The sequence below is a fragment of the Lethenteron reissneri genome, chromosome 35, assembly GCF_015708825.2.
Source record: "Lethenteron reissneri isolate LAM-NWPU_2019-01 chromosome 35, ASM1570882v1, whole genome shotgun sequence".
NCBI classification, from domain to species: Eukaryota; Metazoa; Chordata; class Hyperoartia; order Petromyzontiformes; family Petromyzontidae; genus Lethenteron; species Lethenteron reissneri.
This window is the reverse complement of record NC_083813.1, coordinates 8,440,734-8,454,483: the sequence shown is the minus strand read 5'-3', so window position 1 is coordinate 8,454,483 and position 13,750 is coordinate 8,440,734. Positions and strand designations below refer to the sequence as shown.

The 13,750-nt window shown below is 41.8% G+C and overlaps 1 protein-coding gene across 1 annotated transcript in view; it reads left to right on the top strand.

The window, feature by feature from the left end:
* Nucleotides 1-12,039, top strand: part of LOC133350888 (cyclic nucleotide-gated cation channel beta-1-like) — a 59,694-nt gene extending 47,655 nt beyond the window's left edge. The window contains exons 14-19 of the mRNA XM_061565718.1: nucleotides 4,046-4,205; nucleotides 7,134-7,231; nucleotides 7,729-7,812; nucleotides 8,769-8,887; nucleotides 10,038-10,184; nucleotides 10,998-12,039. Of these exons, the coding sequence (XP_061421702.1) occupies nucleotides 4,046-4,205; nucleotides 7,134-7,231; nucleotides 7,729-7,812; nucleotides 8,769-8,887; nucleotides 10,038-10,184; nucleotides 10,998-11,151 (762 nt within the window). The 3' untranslated portion in view covers nucleotides 11,152-12,039. The remainder of the gene's footprint in view (nucleotides 1-4,045; nucleotides 4,206-7,133; nucleotides 7,232-7,728; nucleotides 7,813-8,768; nucleotides 8,888-10,037; nucleotides 10,185-10,997) is intronic.
* Nucleotides 12,040-13,750: the final 1,711 nt, after the last annotated feature.

Below are 13,750 nucleotides of genomic sequence, written 5' to 3'. Positions count from 1 at the left end.
GAAATGTAAGCAAATTTCGAAAAAATGCAAATAAAACTAAACTATTTTTTATTTACCAGGTCAAGTCCACTGAGCTTGGTAGCTTTTTTTCAGAAGCGACTGACCACAAATGACAGCTCAACGAAGTGGCTTATCATGTGGAAATGTATAGCAGCCAAATACTCTAAACGCATGTTTCTAAATCTGGACGTAAAACCCGGAGGACCCACGTGACCACGGGAAGAACATGGCAACTCCAAATGTATAGACGTCGGGGTCTAAATCGAACCCACGATCTCCTGTATACCAGGCGAGGTAGTTAACATATAACTACCATGGCGCCCTGACTTAATCCAGCAGAGCATATTCATTTGCTGCTGCTGATGATGATGATTGGTAATTTATAAACTCCACAATTAGTTTGTTTCTTAAAAGTGCCGAAATTAGCTTAATGCACACTGAGTAATGGGCAAGAACGATTAACAGGAGGGTACAAAATTGATTGTTCATTCATTCATCACTGCGGTGGCCTAGTTACCATAATCAAGACGATTGATCTTTTAATCCCCGGGTAGAGTGACTTTATTACGTCACAACGAAAAGACAATTTGCTGCAGCATATACTACACAGATATAAAATCTCGACAAGGTCAAGTTGGTGCTCCTGATTCTAGACCAGCAATGTGAATTAATTTGGAAAACTCATGTCATGAACCAAACATATTTCATTGTAAATTCATACTTAGGCAGAATCCTGTTCAATGTTTTCAAATGTTAAGTACAAATATGTTTAACCTAATGGCATATTGGTTTTGCAAACAGATATTATCCAGCAGTTTAAACAAGCAAACTCTGGACCTTCCTTTACAGAGTTCATATATTGTATTTCATTGCCTTTTTTTCGCTCAAACATTATGACTTACTGCTACGTGTTCAATCATAACCCCGGTGAAATCATTTAATATTGTTATCTACAGAAGACTAACATTTCACACAGTTTAGGAGGTCAGGGCATGGGATTTGTTTTGAGAAATTATTTTATTAGTTTTACCTTGAAAAACTGCTGGGGTAATTGGTGTAAGTGTAGGTCAGACCGGTATACTATTTTGTGAAAAGATTACATCTTTTTGCGATGCCATGGCTGCAGTTGGAAGGCTGCCGCTGACAGACAACCCGCTTGTGATACCATAACTTGACTCTTAAATACCTAGGTTCAAAGTTCAAGGTTCCTCATTGCTGCCCCCTCCCCATGATAGTGGGCTACGAGACATTATCAGATTGTGAGCTGTCCTCAGAGGACGGCTTAAGCTCCATGTCCCTGCTTGCGGACAGACCCACATACAGTCTGCATTGGCTCTCGCTCTGAACGCAGTTGTGGGCCACTCAGCTTCGACTGGGCAGCCCTCTCTAGCACTGTATAAACTCGGGACTACCCCATTAACGCCATGACAGAATCACCATGAATCCAACAATGTTGTCAAATGTATCAAGCTAAGCAGCCCTTAGTACTTGATAGAGTGACCACCAGGGCTTAGCAGGTGTTGTAGGTGCGGGGCTGTGAAATGGCCAGGATATAACAATGCTGAGTGTTGGCCGACTCTGTTTACCACGTAACATCGCAAGATCTATAAACGTCCACTGTGAAACAGACGACACGGTTTTTTAAATCCTTTATATTAAGTTCACTTGCTTGCTTGCGCGCTTACGACCGTGCAAATCTTTCGGTCGTTTTTTAACCCACTTCCCGTGATCCTATCGAGCTGACATTTTGCACACAGACTCGTTGTGCGTGACAATTTATTTTCGTGAAATTTTTTTCCAAAATTTTCAACATTTTAGGAAAAAAAATTATATGTAATTACCAATTGCTTAATGGTGGCAGGCAATCATCTGACCCATAGGTGGCAGCCATCTCAAGGCAGAGGACGAGAGGACTCTAGCCGCCACGCATATAAAGGATTTATAGTGAAAAACTTTGTTTTTACGGGTTAATTTTTTGGTTTATTCTTCGTAAATACACCCGCAGTGTTGGCCACGTCAGCCGCTGGAATCTCTGCGGACAAGCGTGAAAACGTACAATCTCTCAGCCAACACATGGCAAGGGAAATCTGGTTTTAAACGTGGAACAGCCAGTGGGATATGGGCTATCCCTTTAAGGGGCCGCGTTGACTGCATCACTGGCTTCCCTGTCCAGGTATATCCGCTGCTATTACTGGGCTGTGAAAACTCTCATCACCATCGGGGGCATACCCGAGCCCAGCAACTTGATAGAGATCGTGTTACAGCTGTCTAACTACTTCTTGGGCGTCTTTGTCGTCTCCATATTGATTGGACAGGTATCGGCTAAATCCCATGGCATTACGACTCAAATCGTGTACAGAATACGCAAAGTCATCGCATGCGCTGTTGTTGCCTACATTTGTTCACCGTCACTTTTCCAAACACTGCACAGCATCGCCATGGCAAACTTACACCACCCTTAGCATGATGAACTCTGCTCACTGCACGTATGCGATACACTGAACCACGAAAATTCACTGTTATTATTGCGAAACTATAAGAAAACTCTTCTTGGTTCTTTCGGTAAAGTCACGTAGAAGGGAAGTAATAAAATAATAAAAATAAAACAATTAAAATAATTCTCACGACGTTTCGGCCACAACGCAAGTAGCCGTCCTCAGGTGAAACCAGGTCTGTCGAGGCGACAGCGTCTGAATGAAACAGCACCGTGCTTGCAAATTATTTTGTCAAGGCGCCCCCCCCCCTTCCAACCCAGCTTATATATATGCTCCAAGCACGTGTGCTGTTTCATTCAGACGCTGTCGCCTCGACAGACCTGGTTTCACCTGAGGACGGCTACTTGCGTTGTGGCCGAAACGTCGTGAGAATTATTTTATTATGTTTTATTTTTATTATTTTATTACTTCCCTTCTACGTGACTTTACCGAAAGAACCAAGAAGATGAATCCCTGCAGTCACGAACGCTTTAAATCGAAATATAAGAAAACTCTCAGATAACTTACATCACTGCCGTCATTTTTTTTTGGTCGAATGTGATGACTTCTGCAGCAAACGTACACGTTTAATTTGCCGATATAATGCCATGCAGCAATACCCCTTTTTTCCTTCATTCTCTTCCATATGTATGTATGTTCAACTTCTTTAGCACCGTACGTAGCCATCCCTGCTAATCGGAGACCGCTCTGAAATATATTAGGCAGAAAAAATGTTTCGACTTAAGCACTAAGCATACAAATTGTTTTACCTTGCGTTGTGTGCCATGAAACTGCGCGACGTTGGACTTAAAGTAACAACTGTGTACTGTGTTAATGAACTGCGAGACATACGTAGTGGTTATTCCATTGATTTATTCTTTCACATGTTTGTGCATAGCCTTTACCTTCTCTTTGCCATATTATCCCCTACGTTTGTCTAGTCAACTGCATAATCGTCTCCTGTGTGTAGTGTGCTCTAGCCTTCGACAACCCCCTCATGACTAAACCCATGAAAACAAAGCTAATTCGCCATTTATAGTTGTGCCTAGAATAGAAGCTGAAAACGCAGTATACGTACACTTTGTGGTGTTTGAAAGTTTCAATATAATGACAATATGATACGTATATAGCCTTGCCTTGAATACGGACCAATTTCTTACAAAATGGATCCTCGCTTATAATCATTGGGCAGTTCATCTGCACTGGGGCAAGCAAATCTGACTGCTGATGACACATTGAATGTCAAAACCAGTTCAGAATTTGCTTGTGTTGAACCAATGCTGCAAAGATGCATTTCCAGAAAACCGTGCGGCTGATGGCTTGTGTAGAAAAAAATCACTTGTATTTTCTCACGTAGAAAGAGACCAAATCGGAAGGCATTATTTAGCGTGCTTAATGACAATACGAGTTGCACGGCAGGTAAAATGCTCTCTGCACGCACAGCTCACCGTTCCTTAATCTCACCCCATGAGAACGCTTACCCCGAAGCAAGCTTTGCGTGAATGCCATGCAGCTGTCCCAGCGTGCTGTCCGCTGCATTGCGAGCAATCGGCGCGTGGCCTATGCCGCAGATGCGCGATGTGATCGGTGCCGCAACAGCGGGGCAGAATTACTACCGCGCGTGCATGGACAACACGCTGAGCTACATGGACACATACCACATCTCGCGCGCCGTGCAGAACCGAGTACGCATGTGGTACGAGTACACCTGGGCCTCCCAGGGCATGCTGGGTAAGTCACCACACCCCACCATTTATTTATCTATAGATGTATCTGTTTGATTGATTATATCCATAATTGTTTGTATTATTCAATTTAAAGCAGTGTTTTTCATATGAAAGAGAACTAGACTGTTGAGGAAAATAAAAAAAACTCAACGTCCCATACAGTAAAGTTCATGAACCCACTTTCTGAACTGGCAATTCATGGCCACCTTGCAGCCCAACAGGTTTGGGAGTTTCAAACACATCTGTGATCCAACAACCCTTGCTAGATTACAGGGGCCCACCTGGCATCAATGCTCAACATCCGCAGATTCCTCAACAATTTTTTGTCACAAAAAGAGCAGTACATTGGTTTCTGAGGTCCCCACAAGCGAATGTAATAGACCACTTATGCATGTGGCCTGACGTGTTTAAAGATGATTGTGGCTCATTTACATGTAAAGCATTTTCACAATTTGCCCAGCAAGAGATGATATTGTCAGACCTGTTCGTATAATCCAACACTCTTCATTAGTTCGATTCATTTTCAGGAATTTCTGCATTTAAATGAAACAAGTGAAATTGTGACTTGATATATCAAACTACAGCAGAGGCAGTGCGGCAAACATCCATTGCTCTATCTTAATTTTGGAGCTTTCGTGACTGCAGGAATTATTCTTTGGTTCTTTCGGTAAAGTCACGTATAAAGATAAAATAATAAATTAAATAATAGCATACGACGTTTCGATTGCAACACAAGCAATCATCATCAGGTATAATGAAATAGCAACATAAAATCTAACCAGAAAACTATAGACAGACATATAAGCAGACAGACATCACCAAGATACACAGAGAGAGAGCAACACAGGTACAGAGAGGGGTGATCGTCTCTGTGGGGTGGCCTTAAATAGACAGAGGGGGGCAGAGGCAGAGAGAGGGAGGGGTTAGAGAAAAAATTTACATGTCAATGAGTACGAAGAGACGCGTAGTAAAGTACGCTTATATGTCTGTCTATAGTTTTCTGGTTACATTTTATGTTGCTATTTCATTATATCTGATGATGATTGCTTGTGTTGCAATCGAAACGTCGTGTGCTATTATTTAATTTATTATTTTATCTTTATACGTGACTTTACCGAAAGAACCAAAGAATAATCCATTGCTCTACTGTACCGTGCTCCAACATCTATACTCCCTGTATTCACAATCTGCAACGACCAGCGTGGTGAAGTATGGTCAAATAACCATCACAATCCGCATGGCGTGGAGAGGACCTCATTTAGCGGTGGATTGACGAAAGGGGCTGTACACCTACATATAATATTAAAATAATAACGCCACAGACAACTCGTGACCTCTACTCCAGGTTATTCACGATGTCTTAAGAGACTTTTTGGAAGGCAATGCAAGTACGTTCTTACCTGAGTGGACAAGGTTGGAGCAGCAAATCGCCACACTCAGTCGCCTTCTGCCTTTTCATGAACTCATTTCACGCCAAGCTGACCTCAGCTGAGCCCACAGCTGCACAGGACAATTGAAATGAAGTGTCGTTGTAAATTTGGAGGTCGACAGCAACAATGGAAGCCAGATGACCGTGTTAAAAATGTATTGCACTGATGACCAATCCGCTCTTGACATTACGTACAGAAAAAAAGGCATGCAAAACTAATTTTAATTGGCATGCATTTCCACTAATTAAATACCAGCATTTATGTTAAGCCACTCTTGAAGCCTTTTATGCAGAAACATGTGAGTACTTGTGTTATGCCCATTATTCCCACCCACCGTACATCTGCCCATTTCTTCTCCTCTCCCCGCCAACGTGTTTACCAATTAATATATGCATGAAAGGTATTTCAACCAAATTGATCGTTGAATGTATATGGGCAAACGTGGAAGCATGAAAAAAGGCTCGCGTACTGAGGCTTGAACACCCAAGGTCTCCCTCCGGGCGTGTATCATCTACGCTCACTGGCCCACGTGATTAAACGTGAGGGACATGCTCACAGTGGGTGAAGGAGGGGCAATTGCTTCCCCTGGACCGAGTCTTGTGCCCGGCAGCTGCCCCCCCTCCTCCCCCCCAACTAGTGAGCATTTTACGTGAAGCGTTTATCATTGCTGGGGGGGGGGGGGGATGATTGTGCCTCCCTCTCACATGGTACCCCTCCCCCCCCCCTCCATGGATGCACTAAACAGCTTGACATTATCTTGGGCACACAATGTATGAAATGGTCGACGGGCATCAATTGCCAGGACTTCAGCAGAAAAATTGTGCCGCCTTCAGCGAGTCCGAACGTGGCTTAAAGCTTTCGTGTCTGCGATAATTTATATTCGTTGGGTCTTTCGGTAAATTGACGTAGATAGAATAATAACAATACAAAATAATTCAAATAAAGTGAATAAAAAAATAATAATAAATAATAATAAATATTTTTGCTCACTTTATTCTCATTTATTATTTGTATTATTTTATTGTTATTATTTTTTCTATCTACGTGACTTGACTGAAAGACCCAAAGAATATGAGTCCTAACATCCCAATGGGGAGGAGTGATTAGTGCTCATTACATTTGAGGAGCTCTACTCACAACAACAACAACAGCAACAACAACGTAACCGATTCTAGATTTGAAGCTTTCGTGACTGCAAGGATTCATATTCTTAGGTTTTTTCGGTAAAGTCACGTAGATAAAAAAATTTAATTAATAAAAGTAAAATAAAAATTAAATAAAAATCACGACGTTTCGGAGGCAACACAAGCTTCCATCTTCAGATGGAACCGTCACAGCACGATTGCTGTATCAATTGAGAGAAATTCCAAGAACACAGTATTTGTATATATACTGGTTGAGGGTGGGAGGAGCCAAGGTAGGCCCTGAATATTATTTTTGTGAGGTTCGGTGCGGCTGAAACACGCTGTTAGGAACGTAACCGATGTTGCACTGGTGTGCAGACGAATCCGAGCTCCTCGAAAAGCTGCCCACCAAGATGAGGCTGGAGATCGCTATCGACGTCAACTACACCATCGTCAGCAAGGTGGCCCTCTTCAAGGTGATTCACCCAATTGTCAGCGTCTCCCCACAGGACTTCCCGCATTGCCACATCACACTACGCGCTAACGCAGTCCCCCAGGTGTGCCGATACGGAATCGTGCACCTGTGGTTGACATTCTGAACCCCGTGCGAGGTGTCCCGCTAACGCCTCGACGCAATGCTCAGCACTTTCGTTGCCAGGTACACATTCCGACACTGCAATTGTTAAGATTCGCGAATAAGCACAGCGGGTCGCATTCTAAGCTTTCACACAATTGTACATACATTTAGTTTTACCGTGTGCTGCATCCCGCATTATAGCAACAATGCGCTGTTGATATTCAAGACAAGTGAAAGTAGATTGCTGTGAGGTTAAAAGCGTGGTGTGAATTGAAGCACACGCTGAAACCGCGGCCTGTGAGCGCATCCCCTGTACAATCACTGTGTATACACACCTGTGCGTGTGTGCGTGTGTGACACACGCGTTCACAAGCACCGATTGCCTGCTGTCCCAAGGGCTGTGACCGGCAGATGATATTTGACATGCTGCTCAGGCTCAAGTCTGTGGTCTACTTGCCCGGAGATTTTGTCTGCAAGAAGGTACGACATTTGTTTTTTTTATATATCAGTATCTACTTGGTATCCGATATATCTCATGTTTGCAGTGGTCAAGCTGCGTCGACAAGAACATACGTTGAACGTGGTTAACTTTGGTGGAGCTGCTCACTAACAGTATTTACAAAACACTTAGCAAACTTTGGACTTATCATATTCATCATCAGCCATGATCATTCTACTGCTGGATGAAGGCCTTCGCCCGCACCTCTGATTAGTACGGTTGGCTATGTACGGTGCAAAAGAAGTTCAATATGCATACGTCTTTCAGTCTTGTGATGCAACAATTCACCGATCACTTGCACACGTGATGATGCTATCACTCAATCTCAGTTGCGTTCTCTTCTTTCTCTGCGACTCCATCAATAGTTTTGACCTCTGGCCATCATCCCTTCAAGTGAAGCATCCTGCTGAAGCCCGCTTAATTTTATTAAATGTTTTTTGACAATAAATGCGATGTCTATGAGTTGCATGTGTCCTCTGTACATTCCTGTTTGTGTCTGTCATTGTTATTCCAGGCATGCATCTCGCTGTGCCACTTTGTATATTTTTAAGCTTTTGTTCCATTCTCTTTGTCACTCTGTGTTCCCAATACGTACGTTTATAAACATGTGCCTGGGTGTGCATGTGATTGTGTGTCATGCACGTGTGTGAATTCAATGCAGTGGTTAGTGCACTGTGCTATAAACCCAGTGAACTGAGTTGGGTGACGAATATCTGAACCGGTCCTGGATCTCCGCTAGCACTTCGAAATTAGTACATGGTGCAGTTTATAAACATTTGCACTGGGGAAACAAAAACGGCCGGGAGTGGTGTTGGCCACCATTCTGGCTTTCACAGGTGCTCGCCAACACAACTTGCCCCAACAGTTTGTTAAGGCCATGGGGGGGGGGGAGGGGAGATCTTTGTCTTTATCTATGAATGTGAATGTATGTGCACAGGGCGAGCTTGGGAGAGAGATGTACATCATCAAGGCAGGAGAGGTGCAGGTGGTTGGAGGGCCTGATAACAAGATCGTGTTCGTCACACTACGAGCCGGCTCCGTGTTCGGAGAAATCAGGTAAAAAATTGTAAGAGGATTTCTTAAGCCACTTAAGGGTTCCACTAAGTAATTAATCCTATCTTGGCCCAATGCTCTAAAAGACTATACAGTATGGCACGTTAATTTGTGATATGTGCTGTTCCAGGTCTGTGACTCTGAAAATATTTTTACACCAGGCTCACCACATCCAGTATACCACTTGCTATGGCGATGGTTACTTGTAATGTGCCTACTCCAGTCGACCAGCGAACCAGTAAATATTCAGCGAGGAAATAAACCCTGGAGCTTTTCTCTTTACATTTCAATGTACACTTTTTTGGGGTTAAAAGCTAAATTGAAGACATACCATATTTGGCTTACCTGCCCAAGGTAAAATTAAAGAATTGGATATATGTGCACGACTTGCCAACACAACCGTAATGGAAACCTAATGTTTCCAGGGTAATAATGCTGAAACCTATTCGTGAATATTTACCTTTGATCTCAGTCTCAAATTGCAGTTTCCTCTATACAAATTATAAAACTGTACAATAATGTGACGTAAAGAAAAACGTAGAATTTCTATACATGACCGAGTGAAAATTAAGCATCACCAAATGTGACTGCACCATGAGTATTCAAGATAACCAAACCATGAATAAAACGCGTGAGCGATCTCGGACAGACACAACTATTTTGTCTTTATTATTGGGCAACACAAACATTTTCTGCGTGTTTTTAAATCCTTTATATTAAGTTCACTTGCTTGCTTGCTTGCGCGCTTACGACCGTGCAAATCTTTCGGTCGTTTTTTAACCCACTTCCCGTGATCCAATCGAGCTGACATTTTGCACACAGACTCGTTGTGCGTGACAATTTATTTTCGTGAAAAAAAAATTCCCAAATTTTCCACTTTTTAGGAAAAAAACATTTTCATTTTTAATTTAAAATACCAATGTGATAAAAAATGAAACTCTTACTCAAGAAAAACAGAAATGAATAATAAAATAAAACCGATGCCACGCATATAAAGGATTTATAGTGAAAAACTTTGTTTTTACGGATTAATTTTTATTTACACACTGCAGAGTAGAATCAGCGTCACTGTGGGGCTGAGGATGCATATCTGGGTTCACGCACTCTGTCTCCCTCTTGAATCGCTATAATTACGCTGCGTGTGGCTTTGCAGCCTTCTGGCGGTTGGAGGTGGGAACCGCCGCACAGCTAACGTGATGGCGCACGGATTCGCAAACCTCTTCATCCTGGATAAGAGAGACTTAAATGACATCTTACGCATCTACCCCGAGTCGGAGAAGCTGCTTCGCAAGAAAGCCAAGTATGTGGGCGGTCATCCAAGCTTGCCTCTACACACTCACAGATGTACTGCCGTCTGTCTGTTCTACGCTTAAGAGTTGTGCTGGCCAGGTTAAACTGATGTGTCTTTTTCGATTTAAAGCTTTCGTGACTGCAGGGATTCATCTTCTTGGTTCTTTCGGTAAAGTCACGTAGAAGGGAAATAATAAAAATATCTTATTATGTTTTATTTTTATTATTTTATTATTTCCCTTCTACGTGACTTTACCGAAAGAACCAAGAAGATGATGTGTCTTTGTTTAAAATGCAGCACCAGTCGAATAATAGTTGAAGACGATGATTTTAGTGGTCATAATGATCAGAATACCGTATGTGTTTGCCTAAAATTATGATTGGCAGCCCAGTTGACAGTAATGAGAAATATAATTACATTTTAGATCAATTAGTCATTATTTTTAGATTGCAATTTATGTTTAACCTAAACCTCGCTAAATATATAATAGAGCTCCTCTTATCTGCGGCGAGGTGGGGTCAAACATCGTGGACCCAATAGTCAACTGTGTTATCCATGAATTTATTCCACTTATCCACGGAAAATATTCATTATTAATTTCGGATAATCAAGAGCATAGTGCTGTTCATCATAATAATACTGGTCGCGAAAGCCTACGTGTGAAACTGAGCATAGTGCTGCCAATAATAGCAGTTTTCACCGACCCTACAGCTTTCTCAGGTGTTTTGAATCAGAGAGGAGTTCTACTGCATCATGTGACTATTCTTCTTTCGAATGGCAGGACAGAATGTGATTGCGTGCATCTGTCTGTGTGTGTCTCAGGAAGCTGCTGTCAAAAGACCAAAACAAAAATGCTGAGCCAGCACCTGTGGCCCGGGGTTTTGCAAGCATCTTCCCAGAGAAACCAGTGACACCCAAATTTCTGCATCTGATTGCATTGATTTCCCGAAAAGCAGCAAAGGACAAAGAAAAGTAGCCAGAATCTCGCCTCCAAATTTGCCATAATAAATTTTACCCTTTCCAACTGAGGTTGAAAGCATTAATGTATTAGTTACGTCCATCTGTCTATCTGTAACTTGAGGTCGGGATCACTCCTGTTAAGATGATCCATTATAAATGAAATGTTATTATTGAGTTGTGTTGATACTAGGGGATTGCCATAGAGAATACTGGGCATATTGGTCAAACGGTTGTCCAACACTTGACAATAATCACGAAAAATGATAAAATGCATAGGCCTTCTCACGTGGTGATAACGCCATATGCCACCCACATGTATTCTGATAATGAATGTTTCTGATACATTTTTCATAGCCAGTTCTACGCATTAATAAAAAAAATACTTCTGAGGATAAACTTGTTGGTAAGTATTAAATAATTAAAGTGGGCGCATGATTTTTCTTGTTGTCATAAGCATATGAATGCCTATAATTGTTCCCTGTTTATAAGCGCTGTTGTTACAGTGTTGCTAATGAATGAAGTCATTTTAAGCGTACAGTATACCTAATTATTTTTGCTTCTTTGCTGTAATGTTTCAATTTGTCATTTGGTATTCTAGGCCACTCTTGCAAATCTGACTCTCTATCCTGTTTTCTTGAGTTTTCACCTGGTCTAATAAATAACTTTGACTTGACTTCTACCTGACATTAATAGCAAAGGCCACTTGTTCTTCCTAAACATGTATTGACAAAGGAAGCACATTTTTTGAGTCTATGAGAATCTACAGCCATGACTTCAAATTCCAGTGATTTGTTGAGCTCAAATCCCCATTTGCAACGTAAAAGTAGCCCTTCATATTCTTAGGTTTTTTTCGGTAAAGTCACGTAGGTAAAACATTAAAATTAATAAAAGTAAAATAAAATAAAAATCACGACGTTTCGGAGGCAACACAAGCTTCCGTCTTCAGGTGGCTTTACCGAAAAAACCTAAGAATATGAATCCTTGCAGTCACAAAAGCTTCAAATCTAGAAGTAGCCCTTCATCTCTTTTGATCTCTCTGTTGTTGATAAATTGAGCATCACTTTGAGGAAAGCTAACAGTGGTGTATAGCACACACCTGTCGTCCACAACTTTGAGAAGAAATTAGTGTATATGTTGGGATGCTGCCTTGGGGAAATGGTTGGCACACTGGACTTGCATTCCAGAGGATGCACGTTCAATCACCCGGTATGGCAGCTAACAATGACGAACGTTTCTTAAATCCCCCACACCTCTGTCCACCCAGCAATATAAATGGGTTCACCAGAGTCGATTGGCCGGTCGTGTATGTGAGGGTAAAGCGTGGGTTCTCACAACTTTTCCACAACATCTGGCCAGCATAGAAGAGGAAGTCAAAATACCTTCCATCAGGGTTCTCATAGCTACGTCTTGTGGATGCCCTTCCACTAGCAGTGACATTAGCAGGAATTTTCAAGGCTGCCATTTATAATGTTTACACTGTATTGGTTTTCCTGTGGAGTGGCTGTCTTAGCTCTAGGAATGTGGAATGTTTCCCATGGCTCAAAAACATGGTAATTAGCGCCACCCCATGTTCAGGTGAGGGTTATACACATTTGGTTTGTAACTTTTTGTGAATGCCTCCGGACGACAATGAATCATTTAGATTCATAACGTCTCACGGGAATTTATTTCAATATTTATCTTTATTTTAATAATGAATTTTCTTTAATTATAATCATATATAGCAGAATATTTAGGAGGCTATAAGCCTACGGACTACATATCCTGGAATGCACCCGATCTCGTCACATCACCATAATTGATCGTGTATCTTGCCTGACAGCGCGACGAGCATGCACAACAGTTTTACAGGCTGTGACGCTACTTTTTGGGCAGATGGCAGTGTAGCAAAATTAGTTGGAGAACTGTCCTTCTATGCTCCCAAATCTGAGCTCCCCACCTTCACAAACCTGGCCAGGATAGTGGTGAAATATGGCCAAATAACCCCCACGTTCCATGCCAGTGTGCAGAGGCCCTCACCCAGCAGTGGATTGACAAAAGGGTTGCACATGTAAATGTGAGATGTTCCATGTAACATTTTTTAACGTTTATGATTTTTTCTTCTTAAATTTTTGTGTCTCTCTGACATTAAAACGTTAACAGTATAATATGCATTTTTGGCAATTGTGCTGACACACATCTTGTAAAAAAGAAATGGAATCAGAAAATATGAGTTTCATTGATTTATTATTATACAATCCCAGAAGTTCTGAAAAAAGAAAACTAAACATGCATTTGTGAAAGCTTTATTTCTATGGCGATGGATGACCCCTGTGGTTAGTCCACCTTAATTGGGGCCGTCCATAAATGACGTCATGCACCTGGGGGGGGTCAGACATTTGTGACGATGTTTGACGAGGGGGGGGGGGGTTGAGAAATGTGACGTCACCTCAAAATGCGCAACTTTAAATGAATATAGACAACACGTTCTACTTAATTAAATATACTTTTTAATAAATGTTTCCTCCTACAACATCAGAGTGCAGCGCCACATTAAATACGCACGACGATGACAATAGTTTAAAGCGATTTGAAGCGTCTTTTATTTTCAAAATGGAAATATGGTTTTGGGGGGG